This window comes from Lissotriton helveticus, chromosome 11, assembly GCF_964261635.1.
Source record: "Lissotriton helveticus chromosome 11, aLisHel1.1, whole genome shotgun sequence".
Lineage (NCBI taxonomy): Eukaryota > Metazoa > Chordata > Amphibia > Caudata > Salamandridae > Lissotriton > Lissotriton helveticus.
The window spans coordinates 831,271,992-831,291,912 of record NC_136072.1 but is presented as its reverse complement, the minus strand read 5'-3'; the positions used below and the strand labels follow the sequence as shown (position 1 = coordinate 831,291,912).

General features: G+C 48.6%; 1 protein-coding gene across 1 annotated transcript in view; it reads right to left on the bottom strand.

The window, feature by feature from the left end:
• SNRNP200 (small nuclear ribonucleoprotein U5 subunit 200) overlaps positions 1-19,921 on the bottom strand; it is a 490,380-nt gene that overhangs the window by 123,156 nt on the left and 347,303 nt on the right. The window contains exons 32-33 of the mRNA XM_078667002.1: positions 11,406-11,597; positions 9,557-9,735 (exon numbers count right to left, since the gene is read on the bottom strand). Coding sequence (XP_078523128.1) covers positions 9,557-9,735; positions 11,406-11,597 — 371 coding nt within the window. The remainder of the gene's footprint in view (positions 1-9,556; positions 9,736-11,405; positions 11,598-19,921) is intronic.

The window sequence follows — 19,921 nt, the reverse complement described above, 5'->3', positions numbered from 1 at the left end:
AATGTCCAGCCCACCATCGTGGACTCGGCGAAATCCCTTGGCATCACACTTGACTCCAATCTCGACATGCAGCAGCATATTAGCAACGCAACTAAGGGAGCCAACTTCCAAATCAACACGCTGAGAAAACTCAAACCCTTCCTACCACCCAAGGACTTCCGAATTGTTGTACAAGCCCTAGTCATTCCTCGCATAGACTACGGAATTGTGGCTCTCAGCGGGCTCCCCCTAACAACAACGGCGCCCCTACGAGCCTCCTTGAACGCGGCCGCGAGACTCATCACTGGTTCAAGAAAACACTCGCATATATCCCGTGACTTAAAAGCCCTGAACTGGCTGCCTTTTGAAGCCAGAGTTCAGTTGAAAATTGCCTGTATGACACATTCGGCCTTACACCACAAGTCACCCAACTACCTCACTCACAAGCTGACTATATCAGGAGGCTCAAGATCCAACAGAAGCACAAAGAATCTCCTCCTGAAACCTCGTAGATTCCGGAAGGAAAAAACATACAAACGCTCCTTCTCAGGGATGGCACCTAGGATCTGGAATGCACTCCCGCCAGAAACTAGGCTTATCCCCTCCTCTGTACTCTTCAAGAAAGAGGTAAAAGCCATCCTTATGGCTAAGTTCACCTGAACCCTATTGCTACTGGAACAATGACAGTACATGGCTCCTATATTATCGGCTACCTGAATGCTTATCTATGTTAGACTCTTTTATGGCTGCTACTGGACCAAAATCACTGCACGGATGCTATATTATTGGTTTCCTGATTGTTTATTAAGGCTGTACACTATGACTTGAGTGCTTTACTAACTTGCAATCCACTCACCACTGCCTACTATTCTGTTTTCAACAGTGTTTACACTCACCCTCTGGGGTGCTATAATCTTATTCGAGTCGACATTGCACGGCTTCTATATTATTGCTTATTGATTGTTATTATTGTGCATACTCTTGTGCGATTGCTACCCTAATTAGCAAATCACTCCCTACCGAATTCTATACTGTTTTCAACAGTTTGTCTATCCTACCTACTGTTTCTGTAAAGCGCTCTGATATCTGCAAAGATCTTGTTCGCGCTACATAAAACTTTAAAAATAAATAAATAATAAGCTGCAAAACTACACCGTCAGGTAAGAAAACTATTCGTTTTGCAGCGTGAATCTTTCTGGATTCACTATGCTGTGCATAGATTTTGTAGCGGTTTCTCATCTCTGTGGCGGCTGGGTGGAAGATGAGCGTTGGTTATTGAATATGTGCTGGAGCACCTTTTGTCCGACTTGTGCTTCCTTGTTCATCTGTATATCCACACAGTAGTGCTTCGTGAACGTGTGCACTGAAGCCCATGTTGCCGCCAGGCATATGTCCTCTATGGGTGTGTTAGCCAGGAAAGCTATTGTAGCACCCTTTTTCCTAGTGGAGTGGGCACGTGTCCCCTCTGCTAGTTCTTGTCCTGCACGTTTGTGGCAGAGTTGAATTGTTTGTGCGATCCACCGTGCAATAGTCTTTTTGGTTACTGCCTTTCCCATGAAACTGTTGGCGAATGACACGAAGAACTGTTTTGATTTCCTGTGTCCCTTCGTCCTCTCAATGTAGTGCATGACTGCCCTTCTGGCGTCCAGGGTGTGCAGAGCCCGCTCTGCGCTAGTTGTTGGTTTTTGGAAAAAACTCGGTATCTGTATAGACTGGTTCATGTGGAATTTGGATACCACCTTAGGCATGAAGTGTGGGTCAGTCCTCATCACAACCCTATCATTGTGTATTTGTATGTAGGGTTCTTGTAGCGTTAGCGCCTGAAGCTCGCTTACTCTGCATAAGGACGTTATTGCAACCAGGAAAGCTGTTTTCATAGTTAGCATCTTTAGGGAGGCCTTGTGAAGTGGTTCAAAGGGCTCTTTCATGAGTTCCGTTAGGACTATGTTCAAGTTCCATGCAGGTGGCGGCACCCGCTTGGGTGGTGCGATCCTTTTCGCTCCTTCCAGGAATCTCTTCACCACCTGTGATGTGAAGAAACTCATGCACGTCTCTCCTCCTGTGTAGGCGACTATCGCTGCCAAGTGAACTCTCAACGAGGATGAGCTAAGGTTCTTCTCCAGCAAGTGTGTCAGGTACTTTAGCACTGTGGAGTCCTTCTTCATTTTATTGTGAAGTCCTTCTTTCCTGCACCACGTTGTGAATCTTTTCCAATTCGCAACGTAGCACTTCCGAGTGCTGGGCCTCCGTGCCTCCCGAAGGACCCTCAGGGTGCTTTCTGGCAGTCTCAAGTGTGCGAACACTATGTCCTCAGGAGCCACGCTACTAGGCTCAGGCTCTCTGGCTCTGGGTGTAGCACCTCTCCGTTCTGCATGGAGAGTAGGTCTTTCCTCCTGCCGAATCTGTGGGGTGCACACTGTGTCATCTCCATGATCTGCGAGAACCATGTCTGTCTGGCCCACTGTGGCACGACCAGTAACAGGGTCATGTTGCTCGCTCTGCACTTGCTCAGCACTCTGTGCATCAATGGTATCGGGGGAAAGGCGTAAGCAAATGTCCCGGACCAATCTATCCATAGGGCATTCCCCAGTGACCCCTCCTCGGGCTGTCTGGATGCGAAGTTTTGGCATTTTGCATTCTGGCGTGTGGCAAACAGGTCCACTGATGGTGTTCCCCATCTGTCGAACAGCCACCTCGTCTCTTGAGCATTGAGCTCCCACTCGTGGGATGCCGATGTCTGTCTGCTGAGCCAATCTGCTTGTATGTTGTCCTTCCCTGGTAGGTGTATGGCTAGTAGGTCTATCTTTAGAGGGATGGCCCATTTCCATATCTCCTGCACCAGCGTTGAAAGCGGGGCTGACTGTGTGCCCCCCTGCTTGTTGATGTAGAACATCGCGGTGGTGTTGTCTGTTTGTAGCAACACCTTGTGCTTGTACAGTTTTGTTTGGAAAGCTTTCAGTGCAAGGAAGATTGTCTTCAATTCTAGGTAATTGATGTGCTTTGTCGCATCTGCTGGCGTCCACAGTCCCCTTACCTTGAGCTCCTCCATGTGAGCGCCCCATCCCTTCAGGGATGCGTCTGTGGTGATGGTCACTGTTGGCGTTGGGGGCGTTAGAGGCTTTCCCCTTGTTATGTTTTCCATGGTCCACCATGTCATCTCCTTCTGCACTGCGTGCGTTACAACCACTAGATCCTCCCAACTGCCTGTAGCTTGTGACCATTGCTCCTGTAGCCATTCTTGAATGGGTCTCATGTGGAGACGTACATTCGGTACTAGGTGGATGCATGATGCCATCATCCCCATGATCTTGCTCGCAGTCCTCACTGTCCGAGCTTGTCCCTTCCGTTAGAGGCGAGTTTCCTTCACCAGCGCCTTCGCCCTCTTCTCGCTGGGGAACACCTTGCCCTGTAAGGTGTTGATCTGTGCTCCCAGGAAGATCTTCACTTGTTCCGGCTCCATTGAAGATTTCTTCCAATGGATGGAGAACCCCAGGCTTATGAGCGTGCTCATCACTGTGTGTGCGTGCTGCTTGCATTTCTGGTATGAGTTTGCTTTCACCAGCCAGTCGTCCAGGTAGGGGTATACATGTATTCCCTGCCTTCGTAGGTGCGCTGAGACTGCTGCGAGGCACTTTGTGAAGACCCTTGGTGCCGATTTCAGCCCGAAGGCTAGTGTCGTGAACTGGTAGTGGCTTTCTCCGATGGTGAACCCGAGCATATGCTTGTGCTTTCTGTTCATTGGGATGTGCAGGTAGGCGTCCTTGAGGTCTATTTTGACCATGAAGTCCCCGATCTGCAGTTGCGGGAGCACCTCTTGCAGGGAGGTCATTTTGAACTTTTGCGTTCTTATGAATTTGTTCAGGAACCTTAGGTCCAGAATGGGTCTCATTGTCTCGTCTACTTTTGGTACCAGGAAGTACGTTGAGTATATTCCTTTGTTTCTTTCCTTGAAGGGTACCCATTCTATGGCCTGCTTCCACAGGAGTTCCTTTACTTCTTCCTGAAGACACTCTAGCTGCTTGCTTGCTAGTGGTTTTCTTTTTGGTTTCCTGCTTGTTGGCCTCCCCTCCAACTCTATGCAGTATCCGAATTGGATGATGTTGAGGATCCATTTGTCTGATGTGATTTCTCTCCATTCTTGGAGGTAAAATCTTAACCTTCCTCCCACTGGTGTTATGTGGTCGTACATGTGTAGCTTGTCTTGACCCCTCTGTACGTGCTGCCCCCTGGGATCTTTTCTGTGGGTGGGCACACGGGGTTTTTTGAAGTCACTTAGAGGAGGGCTGCTGTCCCCCTCTTCTATTCTGTCCACGTCCAGTTTCTCTCCCTCGAAAGGACTGGCCTCTTTGTTGGTATTGCCAGGACTGCTTCTGCTGACCCTGCTGGTCTGCCTGGTGCGTCTGTTGGAAAGCCTGGTGTGATGTACCTGGCTGGTTTCCACCTCTCCCGCCAGGCCTCTGTGACGGAGTGCCTCTTTTGTTGCCTCTGAACTGCAATGCTCCCATGGACCTTGCTGTTTCGTTGTCCTTTTTTAGTTGACTGAGCTTCTCATCAACTGTTGTTCCGAAAAGCGTGTCGCCGTTGAACGGTGTGTTCAGGATGCTGTGTTGCACCTCTGGTTTGAAACCTGAAATCCTGAGCCAGGCGTGTCTTCTTTCAGTGACACCCATCATCATGAGCCTGCTGGAGGTGTCCGCTCCATCCAGGGCCGTCTTAAGGCAAGAATTTGCCGCGTTCTTCCCTTCTTCAACCAGCTTTTCGGCCTTCTGTCTGGCATCCTGGGGCAGGTCCTTCACCAACTGCCCCAGCTCCTCCATGATCTGGTACATGTGCCTGTTTATCAGTGCGTTGGAATTAGCCATGCGCCAGTGGGTCGCGGCGTTCCGTTCGATCCTTCTGCCCACCAGATCCATCCTCTTGCTCTCCTTATCCGGTGGTGGTCCAGAAGTAGTGGGTACGTTAGCCCTCTTCCTTGCTGTGGCCGTGATAATGGAGTCTGCAGAGACTGTCCCCTGAATGTAGGGTGGGTCTTTTGAGGAATGTTTGTATTTCTTCTCTGTTCTGGGAGTTACTGCCTTGCATGTTGCGGGCTCCCTGAATGCTTCCTTCCCTTGAACCAAGACGCTGTCGAGCATTGGCAGGTATTGGCTCCTTGTTTGTGTGGGGAGCAATGTCTCTAGAAGGAAGTCTGCTTTCTGCTTCTCTTCGTCGAGCTTGAGTTTGAATGCCGCTGCGGCAGACCTTATCACCGAGTTGTAGGCCCCGATGTCGTCTGGCGGCGAGGGCCTCGAGGGATATGTGTCGACCGCCTCCTCTGGGCTGTCGGTGTCGGCATCTAGGTAATCCACCTCCTGTAAGTCAGAGGGGGCCGACTCTGCGTCCGTCCTGCTGTCCTCTTCCTCCCCATAGTTGTAACTATCGTAGGGATTCTCGTCCTCTTCCTGGTCGTCGACCACCTCGACGTCCGGGTCTTGTTCCTCGGCGACCTCGTCTTCTTCCTCGACCACCTCCACCACTGGTGGTTTGGTCTTGTGTGGGATCGTGAAGGTTTTCATCTTTGCGTCGAAATCTTTCTTCCGCTGCAAGATGTTTTCCATTTCGGCCTCGAGGCGCCTTCTCTTTTTCTCCATCTCGGCCGCGTGTTCCGCGTCGGATGGTTCGGCCGCTCTTTTCGGCGGTTGGTTCGGCGCCGTGCTTTTCGGTGCCGAAGTTTTCGACGTCGATCCGGATTTTGGGTCTCTGGTCGGCGTCGGTAGTTTAGGGTCCTTCTCCCTCGGCGTCGATCGATCCTTTTCGGGGACGATTTTCGACGACTTCTGCTGCTCAGCAGCTCTCGGCGCCGGGGACTACTTCTCAGAGGATCCGCTGGGCCTGCGGGTACTCGCGGACGCCAGGTGTTTTGGCGTCGGCGCTTTCGGGGCCTTGTCCTCGTTTTTTCGAGACTCAGAGTCTCTCGGGTTCTTGGGGCCGGAGAGTCTCCTACCTTATCAGAAGTCTTCGTGTAATCGGTCTCTACGACCGTGTAGCTGTCGTCTTCGGCGGCAGCGTTGTCCTCTTCCTCGGAAGACATCCCCAGATCGTAGAGGGACGGAGTCGGGGCCTTCCCCTGCAGGGTGGCATGCGCTACCCTCTGTCTCTCTCTCACACGAAGGGTCTTCGGGGTGAAGGCGGAACAGGCGTTGCAGTCCTCGCTTTCGTGATTTACAGGTAGGCAAAGGTTGCATACCGGGTGCTGGTCCTTCTGCGCGTACTTGTGGTGGCAGTTACGGCAGAACTTGAACGGCGTGTTGTCCATCATCGAGCGCTCAGGGCCTCCCTGGTCGCGTGTTCGTCGAAGATCTCGATGAATTCTCCTTCTCCTTTGCCGACTCCTCGTCGATTAAGTCTCCTGGAGTCTTCAGATGCCTTTTCTTTGCAATTTCTGTCTTTTTCTTCTTCTTTCTCCAAAAATGTCTGGAGCCCAAACGGGAACGATCCAGACCCGACCGCGGAAAAAAAGAATCTGAAGATGGCGCCCAAGAGTGGGAGCTTCCGCAGGAAGCATGCCGACGTCACCGGAAATGCACCCAAGGAGGTGTGACGCCGACGCCCACCTGGGCTACAAAAAAAAACAAAAAACAAAGAAAAGACTACGAATCCGGACCCAACCACAAGACCGCGGAATAATGCACAGCATAGTGAATCCAGAAAGATTCACGCTGCAAAATAAGGGGTTACACAGTATAACTGCGTCCAGCAAGTCTGCCAAATAGGGAAAGACTTTCACTCTTGTGAGGGTATGTGTGCATATCCTTAAAGTTCAGGACTTTGTATTTCTCAGGCCAGCTACCATTACATCCCAATTATTGATACTGGTGCTAAGGTCCACTTCTACAATAATACCCACAAATAGGTAGATAAGGACCTGCAAGCCCCTGTCTGTTTTTGCCATAAGCACAGCGTTGTCCACATACCGCAGGACAGGCAGAGGCTGATTTTTTTATTTGTGGACAATCAATTACTCCCTCCACCAGAATGTCGTCAAGTTTAATAATATATAGGGTGAATAAAAAGGAGGCCATAATACACCCCTGCATCATATTAAAACTTTCTGTGCATTGGGAATGACGGTGTATCTGACCGAGGCCATCATATGGGGAGGAAGGTCTCTCATAAAATAAGACTATATCCTGGTCTATCCCCATGTATGAGATGATTCTCCAGAGTTTGTCATGATTGACCCGGTCGAAGGCCTTCCAAGGCACAGTGTATTTGTTGAGGATTAGACAGATTCAAACACTGGTCAATGGTTGATCTTTCAGATCTAAAACCATAACTGAGAGCAGAAAGTCTGTTGTGATCCCGGTACCAGGTTTATAATCTATCCAGCAAAAGAAAACTAGAACTTTGACAACAGAATCGAGTTGCGAGATGGGTCAGTAGCATGACAGGCTATACCTGTCCCCTTTTAAAAATATTGGGACGTTAACTGCGGTAGCCCATGATGGAGGTGGGCCTTCCTTCACAGAGGCATTTAGAACTTTGGTTAGTTCGAGGGCCCAAGAGTCAGTATCACTCAGGTATAGTTCTGGGGGAATCCCACTGGGTCCTGGCACCTTGTATTTAGATAGGGCCAAAATTCCGTTCTTTACTTCAGCCTCGGTGGAAACTAACTGGGATACCCCTTTCAGAGGCTGTACTTTCTCACGGTTGGCTAGATCAAACCCCCTATTATATACCCCCTTAAAGTGAGAAACCCAACTGTCTACTTCAGTGTGATGCAGTAGGGCTAGAGCACCAGCCTGAGCGAGAAAAAAAAAACTGATTAATGGTGGCCCAAAATATGGCACTGTTCTTTAAGCAGCGCAGGTCACGTAAATTATCCCACACTGCATCCCTGATCTTGTTTTTACACCTTCTTAATTTCGGTTTTGGAGTTGCGTCGACATTGCACCATCACAGAAGCATCTCAAGGAGGAGCCCTAAGGGCCCTTTTCAACTCGCTTGATGGTAGTGCGCACCCCTTATCAAACCATTTCGGGCCAAAAAGGACTCTAGGTATCCTTGTGTGACTAAGGGACTCCGAAACAGCGCAAGCAATATGAGAAAAGGGATGAGTGGGCTCCCATACAATATCTTCTTGGGAGGTAGACTGATTAGTGCTGAATAACAAAGGAAACAATGCTGCAAAGCCCTGACAAAGTATCCATTACTGTATGTCCGAGTTGTGAGACAATGCTTTGCAAATGTATGCAAGAATGGCCATGTTTACCGCCCTGCAGAGATCAACTAAAAGAATGCCTCTGCAGAGAGCTGTCAGAGCCGCAGTGTCCTTGGTGGAGACGGCGAGAATGGCAACCAGATTATTTTTCTTGGCCAGGGTACAGCAGATTTGAATAGAACAGGGTAACCTAATGTGAAATGGTACACTTGGTCAATGCTTTTCCCTTCTTGGGTTTGGAGAAGCCCAAACAGAACTAATCATTCATTCTTTCCGGTTTTGTGCGATCGATGTACTAAGAAACTGCACGTCTGGCATCTAATCTATTCACCTGCTGCTCCTCCTTGGTAGGATGAAGATGAGTGAACAAGGATAGACGGGTGATGGACTAACATATGTGAAAGGCAGAAACCATTTTGGGTAAGTAAGTTGGGCAACGTGCAAAGTTTATCCAGATAGATGAAAATGAGGACTTGGACACCAACACTACTAGCCAAAGTCACTGCCACAAAGTTAATTTTCAGTCTGACATAAAACTGGACAGTGCATAAGCTCAAATGGGGAAGCCAAAAGGAATGTTACCGCAAAATTAATCTCCCATTGCGGGGTAATAAAGTGGAAGGAAAAGTAGTAAAGCAATTATTTCAAGAAAGCACACTACCAATGGCTACTTAAACAAGGGCCTACATGGATAAACCATAGTAATCACATTGCTGGTCAGATTGGTCATAACAGGGATTTATCGCCCAAGAAAACTTCCCACATAGGCAGGACAAATCCTCTACTTCCTTGAGAAAACTCCTTGATTTCGACGTTAAAGGTAAAACTGGAATTCCTGATTCCATGGGCGCAACCCTTGCTACATATATTCAGGAGAGTCCAGTTATTCTCTGGGCCCTCTCCATGTGTTTTCGTTCTAGACATCACATGGAAATGCCGTTGGCTATGGCAAGGGCATGTTCTTACACCATCTGAGAAAGGGTTTACAAACAGATTATAATTGACTTAGTCACTGCTGAAAGCTGAGAAATTTCATTGGCAAATTACTCAGAAGAGTTCCAGACTTGCATTGAAAACGAGAAGAAACCATGAACTGACAAAATCATGTCAGTTGGTGACGCATTTACTACGATGTTGTACCATCCTGGGCAGGCAGAGCATAGGCTGAGTCTGCATGGTGCTGCTGGAAGAGCTAGAGAGCTAATGCTAGAGAATTTTTTTTGTAGATCCAGTCTGGCACCTGGAGAATACTCATAAGATGAGGGATCTGCAGAAAGAAGTATCCATCAGAAAAGGCACAGTCACACTTCCCTCAGCAAGCAGTGTCCTGCATAAACAATGTCATCCTGTACAATCACAACCCACCCAGACCCTTACCTTTGTCGTTGCACGTCTGAGGCACAGGTGGTTAGAATGTCTATAGCAGTGAGCCGCGTCTGCTTACGAGATGGGACAAAGACGATGACCGGTTTTCTGGGTGAGTGCTTAGTAATGGCGTGGTACACAGGCTTAGCCATGGAAAGAAGCCGGGTCTGGGTGTGGCTGATGTTAAAACCCTGGAAAGGCAACAATAGAAGAGCTATTAGACGTGGGGAGAGAACAAAGATGGGAGGGAGGATGAAAGAATATGAAGTGTTAAACAAGAGATGCATAGGAGTTGGAAATAGAAAGTTGGGTCTAAGAGTTCCTTATCCAGACTCAATGTGCTTTTGGATCTATATATTTATTACTGCTACTTTTATATTACTTTTCTTCCAACTCAGCATATCAAATGCACTACCCTATTTTCACCCTATACCGCTCTCAATATATACTCATGCTCAACTCTCCAACTCATCTCGAACCTCTTTCTATTACTCTTTCCAATGTACTAGCCTATTTCTCACCCTATACCTCTATCAATATATCAATCACCTCCAATCTCCCATTCATCCTAAACCCCATACCACTACTGTGGTCCCTAAAATAACGCTTTTGAGACTCTTCCCTACTCCACCCCTCCTTGCATCACCTAATAACTCTTTTTACTAATCCGATAACTAAAAACAAGCCTTACTAATCCCTCCCTCTGATTCTTCCTCCTCAGCCTCCCTTTTACTCATTCCCCTCCACCTCCCTTTTACTCATACCAAGCCTTCTCCTACTGCTATTAGCTTAAATAACATAATATTAAATAAAAAATGTAAATCCTTCTCTTCAATCCCTCCACTATCCTTTTCAATCCGAAAAACAGACTAACATGTCCACCACACAAATTAACTTCATATTTCACTATACTAATTAACCACTAATCCTTTATGGGCTCCAGAGTAGCGTACTACTCGCCGAAAAAGCACTTCAACACCTCAAAGAGGGGTAGCAAGCGATATACAAATGCAAACCTTTTTACCTCTTCTACCCTTTCGCTATCCTTCTCAATCCAAATAACTGACTAACATATCCACTATTCAAATTACTGTCATATTTTAGTACACTAATTTACCACCAACACTGTACGGGTTCCAGAGTAGCATGCTAGTCGCCGAAAAAATAAAATAAAAAAAGAACTTCAACCCCCACAATCAGGGGTAGCAAGCGCTATATAAATGCAAACCCATTTCTCTTCTCTATCCCCCCCATCCTTCTCAATCCAAATAACTGACTAACATATGCACCACTCAAATTACTTTGCCTATTTTTACTATACTAATTCACCACTAATCCTTTCTGGATTCCGAAGTAGCGTGCTACTTGCAGAACAAGCGCTTCAACACCCCATCAAGGCTAGCAAGTGCTATATAAATGCAGCAAACCTGGTTTACCTCTTTTATCCCTCCACTATCCTTCTCAATACAAATACCTGACCAACATCCATCACTCAAATTACTTTCATATTTTCACTCTATACTAATTCACCACTAATCCTTTATGGGTTCGGGAGTATCGTGCTACTCGCTGAAAAAAAGCTTCAACGCCTCATCAGGGGTAATAGGTGCTATATAAATGCAATCACAATACAATACAATGTACATGTTCATATCTTTCAAAGACACTAAACCCAGTCCACGTTCTGTCTAAGTGTCCAGCGCTAAGGAAAACATTTCCTTGCTACACCTCACCTAGTCCAGTCCAGTATTCATGTGTTTAGATCTCTGCACACAAGTCCAGAATTCCCCAATCCACGTTGTGCCCACATATGCATCTCTATAAATAGACACACCCTGCCTTCCATCAATCTATACTTTACCTGTATATGCAGCTCCAGTGGAACAGGGCGCACATTTGGGTGGAAGTTGAATGTGGCTGTGGTGCTGCAACCCAGCCAGTGAGCCACATCCTTGGCATTGGAGAGTGAAGAGCTCAGGGCAACAATCCGAATGGGCCTCTCAATCTGGGAGGAGATGTAGCGCATACGGGAACATATAACTTCCAGGACAGGCTATGCAGAAAAAAAGGGAAATGAGATTTGTGTGAACAAGAAACTAAATAAGGTGGAAATTAGCAGCAGAATAAGACATGAGACAAGCTGGCATAACCGCAGTGTAAGAAAGTCAGAAGCCTGAAGACATTAGATTACTAGCAGTGGAATGCGAGAGTCAGCAACAGTCTGGAACAAGAAGGAGTGTCAGATTAACATTAATTCAAAACTTGAAACAGTTTTAGTTAGCGACATTAAGAGACATGTGGGACCTTGGGCTAGAAGCAGTACAAGCTTGGTGGAAGCTCAGATTTCAGGGTTCTTAGGATAGCAGGAATATGATATCTGAGGAACTACAGGTAAGTAGCAGTAAAAGTTGGGAGCAAAAGAAGTTTGAGACCCAAAACATATTCAGTTATCAAAAAGACCTGAAGGAGTTTGCGTGAGCAACAGCACATGACAAAAGGGAGCATGGATCAGCAGCAGTTGGAGTCGGGAGGAAGCTTGGGCAAGCAGCAGTGTGAGACCAGTGTGTTTATGGATTAACAGAAATGCAGGCTTGTAACCTGGTGAAGCCTGATTTAACATCATTTCAATTAATAAGGAGGCATAGTTTAGGATATGTATATGGTCTAAGGGCACATAGGTTAGAAGTAATGGGAGGCCAAAGGAAGAATGGCTTAGCAGCTGTGAAAGAAAATACATGATATTCAGCATCAAAATGTACAGCCAATCAACGATGTGGCAACCTCACTACTGGAACCTTTGATGCAGTTCCATTACAAAGAGAAGATACATTCGGGACACTAATGTGCTGGGAACAGATAGAGCTATGTAACAATAACAGAGACAACTTTTAAGGAGTAATATAGAACATACCCCCTACAAGCCAAAGCAATACCGTATGTCAGCAGGAAGCTCCCACACACTTAATAAAGTTCCTGATCCCAAAGTTGTGCTTGTGATACAGGCAAAGCCCACATCTGGACATAGGTACTCATCCTGTGTGAGAAAGTGCCATTTTTCTTGCATTGGTATGCCCCCACTTTTTGCTGATGTGCTTTGAGTGAGTGTGCCCGGGGCTCCTGCCAATCAGGTGCCCAGGGCCTGTGTTCCTTCCAGGGCATTCCGACCAGAGAAGGCCCCTAAGGGCTGCAGCACTTACTGTGCCACCCTTAAGGGCCCTGCCCCCTGACACCCACACACTGCCTTTGCAGACCGAGTGTCCTGGTGCAGAAATGAACAAAGAGTCGACATGGCACACATCCCTATGTGTCATGCCTATACACCCACTGCCCTGGCATACATCAGTCACCCCTCCAGCTGGGTGCCCTATGCCAGTGGTGTGGGCACAGGTGCATGAGCCCTGTGCCCCTACAGTGCCAAGGTCCATTCCTGGGGACTGTAAGTGCAGTGATGCCATTAACAGTATATGGTGCTGGGAGGTTGTCATTACGAACTCCACAGCACCATAATGACTACACTGAAGACTGACAAGTTTGATATCAAACTTCTCAGCACATTAAACCCACACTGATGACAGTGTGGGATTTAATGTAGAATGCACTACAGAGGGCATCTTAGAGATGCCCCCTGCAACCTAACCTACAAGCCACGTCTGGTCTGAGAGGCTGCCTAGGCTGCCACACAGCAGACACATTGCTGGACCCCTTGGTGAAGAGCCCCAGCTCTCCTGGGCCTGCAACAATGCACATCTTGGGCGAGGTGCTAGGCCTCCTCCCCCAGGATGGGCAGGGGGAAGCTTCAAAGGCATACCGCCTTTGTGAGCTTCTCCAGACCACTTGCTGTACTCAGCAACTGGCCCCCACCCGTTCTGACCCCATCTCTGGCGGGAAGACTGGCGGGAAAACTTACGCTAGGAAAGAGGGTGTGCCAGCCTGTGCCAACCCCACCCCTCAGGTGGGAGAGGCGAAGCAGCACAACTCCGGGCTGCGGCCATCTTGAAGATGGGGAGCCCTGCCCAATTAGAGATAGGTTCCTGCCCCCGTCCCACAGGAGAGGAGCAGGATAGGGGGTGTGCTCACCCTAGGACAGGGACCTATTGGCCCCTGCCCTTCCCATACCTGTAAGGCCCATAAATGTAGTATTCAGGGGCACCCTGAACCTTCCTTCCTCAGATCCTGATTTCGAAAACAAGAAAGAAGACCAAGAATGAGAGGACCTGCCGTGCAGCTGCTAACAAGAGGATGACACCAACTGACTTGGCCCCAGCCCTACAGGCCTGTTGCTCCTTGAACCTGCTCCTGCTAAATCTCGGCGACTCCTGCGGACAGCAACCTTGAGAAACACGGAGGACCTGCCTGCCTTGACCCTCTTAGAGACTGGGACTCTCACGAGCAGTGGCTCTGCTCAAACAGCAATACCCCTGATGCCAGCCAGAAACCGCGGATCCAGCCCACTCTGCACCCGCCGAGCCCGGCCTGTGACCAAGTGGGCAAAGACCCTGAGGACGTCCCCCCGGCGATTCTGACCTGGAATCCAGTGCCCACCGACCCTCCTTGACGACGCCTGCAGACTCAGAACCAGGGACCCCTCCTATCGCGACCAGCAGAGGGTAAGATTTTCCGACGTCCAAAGACCACCCGGCGCCCCCAGGGCTCCTGTGCCCAACTCCGGGGTGCCTGCCTACCCTCCAAGATCCCAACTTACCCCTCAAAGTGTTGGTCGCTCCAGAAGATTACCATCCCCGGGCCTGCAGCCTTTGTTCCCTTTTCAAGATCTCCGTTGAATAACATTGAGCACCCGACGGCTCAAAAGCACCCTGCACCCAGCCACCCGAGTGCCCCTGGCAGTGCAACCTGTGTCCTATCCTACTTCCCCATTGCCCTGAGCAAGTGACGAGGAGCCCAGCTCCCACAGCCGCGTGGCCTGCTAGCCAGCAGCCACCAACCGAAGGCCCCCTGCCTCTCATTGGATAACATTGGTCCTAACTACCTGCTAGTGACCTAGCTGCCCCTGTGCCGCTGAGGGTTTACCAACTGTACCTACCTGACCCAGGGAGACCCCTGAGTCTATGCACAGAACCTTAACTCTGCCAGCCGATTACTTACCTAAAAGCCGATAACTCACTTTTCTTCCATAGGCTAACTGACTGGTTTCACTCAGAAATTCTTCTAAGTGTGAACTTTAAAATATTCACCTAAAATCAGCCAAACAACTAATTCAGATTTACTCACCTGTGATCAGGAGAGATGTCAGTGCTGCACCTTGTAGCCCAGCACAAACCCTGAAAAGTAATTTTAACCGTACTTACCAGTAACCTGAATTTTCTTCCATAGGAAACCATTGACTGTTTTTCTGCGAAATTTCTTCTGTCGACTTTTGCAAACTACAAATAGTCTTTAAAAAACGTACCAACTACCAAAACGTAATTACTTACCTGCCTTAGGTAGAGGTCCCAGTGCTGAACTTAGGAGTCCAGTACTGGATTACTAAAGTAACGTGAACATACTTTACCTGCTAATTGGATTTTCTTCCATAGGAAACCATTGACTGTTTTTCTGTGAAATTTCTTCTGTCGATTTTTGCAAACTACAAATATTCTTTAAAAATCTTACCAAGTACCCCAACATAATTACTTACCTGTTTTACATAAAAGACCCAGTGCTGAACCTAGGAGCCCAGTCCTGAATTACAAAAGTAACGAGAACCCACTTAATCTGCAACTTGAATTTTCTTCCATAGGATAACATTGGTAATTTCAGCTGAAAAAGTTTCTAAGTGTCAACTTTTAAAATACAATTATATTTTATAAAAATCACTACTGTAACCAAAACGCTTTTACTGTTTACACCTCATGTCCTGGGACTGAATCTAGGATCCAGTCCTGTGGTTAGAAAAGTAATCCATAAAGTAATATCAATTGCATTTATCTAGAAAAACCCATTGAGCTCAATGTTAAATTGTGTTTGAAATTGTGTTGCCTATTGCAACCACTGTAGCTATTGTATTTACAAAGTCTATTGCCTATTTGCAAAGTAATTACCTAAAGTCACTCATACTGAGAAAAGCATATTTTGATACCTGTTGGTTCTAAAATAAAACAACAATATCTTTTTAAAAAAAAAAATCTTTTTATTGCAAAAGAACATAAAGTGGTCATCACATACAAGGAGTACAGTTATTACAGTGCATTTGTTGGAAAATCACAGGTTTCACACATCTGTTTCTAATACAATGACTCTCTGGGTTATGCCTAGTTCGTTCGGAACTCACAATTCATTTAGCTCGTCAATGGGGGCGATTCGAGGGGGCTCACATATGTTACCACGGTAGTCATTCCAGTTGGACCATACCGCAACCCATTTTCGGGGGCAACCCCTGGCCACATATACTGTCTTCTCTTGGACCATACACCAATCCATATCCTTTTTCCAGGAACTAAGTGTTGGTGGTGTGACTGCCCCCCACAATCTCGCTATGTTTCTCTTTGCTATGGCAAGTCCTAAAGTTACCCATAGTTTCCCTTTTGATGTTAAATATGTGGGTTCCCAGCTATTGAGAAGGCAACGCTTAGCCCCCGGACGCAACTCTACCCCCCACACCTCACGCATACAGCTGAGTACCCTTATCCAGTAGGTCTGCAGCACCTGGCACTCCCACAATATGTGGAAGAAAGTACCCACCTCCCCACATCCCCTGCGACATAGTCCGTCTTCGCTGCGCCCCATCAGGACCAGTCGTGTGCCAGAGATGTAGACCTGATGCAGGATTTTCAATTGGATCAGCCTAAGTTTCGCCGAGATTGCTATTTCCTTGGGGGATGCAAGCGCCTCTCTCCATTCTTCCTCATCTATTTCGAGTCCATCTGCCTCCCATTTCCCCCTAAGAGCCAGCAACGGGTCTGGAGTGTGGTTAATGAGTTTTTTGTATGTGAGGGAGATAGCCCATTCTGGTAGGTGGCCATCCAGCAGCCTATCTTCAAGAGGGGAGGACTCAGGGAGTTGGGTCCCTGGGGAAATATTGGCTGAAGTGAGTGCCTGACCTGCATGTAGCGGAAATGTTCTGTTTGAGCTAGATCATAGGTGTGCTTGAACGTATCAAATGATATTACCCTTGTCGGGCCCCACAAATCTTTGACCCGAGATATTCCGATCAGGTCCCATTCACGGAATCCTTTGGTTCGACTAAGTGTTCCCAATCTTTCCGAGGCCCACAGTGGTGTTGCCAGAGTGAGTTTATCAGCCCAACACAGTTTCTTTTGAACTATGTGCCACAGCTGTACGGAGTGTTTTGTAGGTCCTGTGAGGCGATACCTACCCGGCCTTGAGAAAAGCGCAGCCTCAAAGTTCCCGCCCGGAAGAGCCATCTGTCCATTCCATACCCTGGGTCGTTCCCCGCACAGTAGGTACCTTGGTTAATGGCAGACAGATGCGCCGCCCAATAGTATTTCCTGATGTCCGGGAGCGCTATCCCCCCCCCCCCCACCCCCCCGTCAAACCAACCCCACATGAGTTTTTGTAGGGATATATGGGGCATTCCAGACCAGACAAGATCTCTCTGGGTGGCCTCGATGGCAGCAAAGTATTTTTGCGGCATTAGGTCTGGGTAGTTCTGGAGGGCATAGAGAAACCGCGGCAACGCCATCATTTTGAATAGCACTTCCCGGCCCAATAGAGACAGCAGGAGCGTTTTCCAAGTGGCAGTGTCTCGCTTGAGCCTTTGCAGAGGCAGCAGGAGATTCCTCTCGTATCGGTTGGCCCGATCCTTGGAGACAAAGACTCCGAGGTACGTGAATCAGTCTGTGGCTATCTGAATCGGGCAGCCACGCGGGAGTACCAGGGGGGGTCCCATGCAGGACAAAGGGGTGATTTTCCCCAGTTGATGCTGTAGCCCGAACACTCTCCAAACCCAGTGAAGATATCTAATGCCACTGCGATGGAATCACGGGGGTTTGTGAGGTATAGGAGGATATCGTCCGCGTAAAGTGAAATCCTGTCCGCCCATTGGATCCCTTTTAAGGAGGGAGTCTGTCTAATCCAGGCAGCAAGCTGCTCCAGGGAAAGGGCAAATAGTAGGGGTGAAAGGGGGCATCCCTGTCGGGTTCCTCTTTCTAGTGTGAACACTTCTGAGATCTTGTTATTGACCACCACCTGGGCCAAAGGCTCGGTGTAGAGGAGGCGCATCCAGCCAATACAGTTTGGACCGAATCCCAACTTTCGGAGAACAGCCTTCATGTAAGGCCACTCTAACGTGTCAAAACGTCCAATGATACAACGACCGTCCCTTCACGCAGCGACCCAAGACACCATGGAGACGGCGCAAATTAAGTGCTGTGTTGCGGTGGGGAATAAAGCCCAACTGATTTGGGTGCACCAGAGTGTTTAGGACCGGTTTAAGTCTATTGGCAAGTACTTTGGCGAGGATCTTTGGCTCAGCGTTCATCAGTGATATTGGCCTGTAAGGGGCAGTCAGCTCTAGGTTTCCCCTCCTTGGGAATAGCCACGATCGTGGCCATTCACTGGTCTCTCAGCAGTTATGCCCTGCTCTCTATTTTCCTCGAACATATGTTTCAGATGTAGGCCTAGGCTGTCAGGCTTGAGCTTGTAGAGCTCATTCGGAAGTCCATTAGGCCCAAGAGCCTTCCCAGAGCGAAGGTCGTGGAGGACTCTGATCAGTTCGTCGGTGGTGAGTTGCGCCTCCAGTGTCTCCCGTTCGTCGCCAGAGAGGGTGGGTAGCAGAATGTCGACCCGTAGAGCCGATGAGTCCCCTTCCAATCGCTCCGACCCCCTAGTGTAGACCTTTCTAAAGTGTTTTGCGACAATTTCACCCGGTTCCGTAATGACAGCCCCTGATTCAACCTTAAGCTCAGCCCCCACTTTCTGTGACTGTTGCTTCTTGTCCAACCATGCTATTAGTTTGCCCGCTTTATCTCCCTGGTCATATAGTCTGCCCTCCCTGTCCCTCGCCAAGGTCTTAGCTGCGTCAGTAGCTAGGGCTTTGTATTCCGCCGCTTTAATTTGCAGCTGGTGGAGCATGTCTGGGTCATCGCCACTCTGCGCCATGCCTTCTAGAGCAAGCAGATCATTTTCTATAGGGACTATCTGTGCTTCTTGTTCTTTACTGCGGCCAGCGATAGCTGAAAGGGCCTCCCCCATCAGCACTGTCTTAAAAGCGTCCCACAAGATCACTGACGACTCTACAGTCCCTTCGTTCTCCCTGAAGTACTGATCAATTGAGAGAGCCAGTTTCCTTTTAGTGTCCTCACCACGGAGGTACCAAGCGTTGATCGGCGCTACACAGCCCACCTTCCGGTCTCCGATTGTGATATGGGCCCATAGCGGGGAATGGCCTGAGATACCTCGCGCCAGATGGGCGACGTCGATTATTGTGGCCTCTTGGTGCATTGGTGCTAACATATAATCTATTCGTGAAAAAGTGTGGTGAGGACCAGAGAAGAAAGTGTATTGTTTTTGTGTCGGATGTCTGAGGCGCCAGAGGTCTAGGAGTCCAAACGCCTCCATGAGGTTGGGAAGCCACTTTTGTCCCGCCCCTATGTCCCTGGCTGGGTGCCTGTCAAGGTCGCCTGGGACCACGGCATTGATGTCCCCACCCATTAGGAGTTGTCCCTCTGGGAGGGAAAGCAATAACTTCCCCAGGTCATGATATGATTGTGTTTGAAGACCCGGTGGAATGTAGATCGTTACCAAATTTAGTCTGCGCCCCTCCCATTTCCCGGAGAGGACAGCAAAGCGCCCTAGAGGGTCATTATCTGTATGATCAATGACAATTGGAAAATTGCGGCGCAAGAGGATCCCAACCCCATGGGACCCAGATGTAAAGCCGGCGTGGGTCACTAGGGTGTATCCCCATCTGTTTAGTGCATGGCACGTGTTCCCCATCAGATGGGTTTCTTGCAACAGCACTACGTCCGGGAGGTGTCGTTTAACAAACTGTAGCACAACGCTCCTTTTGAGTTTGTCCCCTAGCCCATTGACGTTCCTGCGAATTACCTGCAGGCTTTTATCCCACTTTGTAGCCATCTACACATACAACGTCCAATTTGTTCCTGTGTTTCCTGTTACAGTGTCTAAGAACGTTCGCATTACCTTGGTGTGACCATACCAAACTTCCCCCCCAAACCCCCAACCGCTTCCCCTCCCCAACCCTGAAACCGATGTCCCCCCATCCCCCCTCCCTGCTTTCCTGTTCCGTAGGCTTTTAACTACCCACATCCCTAATTAGCAGAGCGCCTTTCACCCAACCCAACCCAGGGGTGAGGAAACCTCCCCCCTCCCGAATAACCTGCTTAAGGGGGAAAGTGCGCCGGCCCCAGCTCCAGCCGCTGCGCGTGCCCCCCCACATAACATATCTAACTGCTAAGC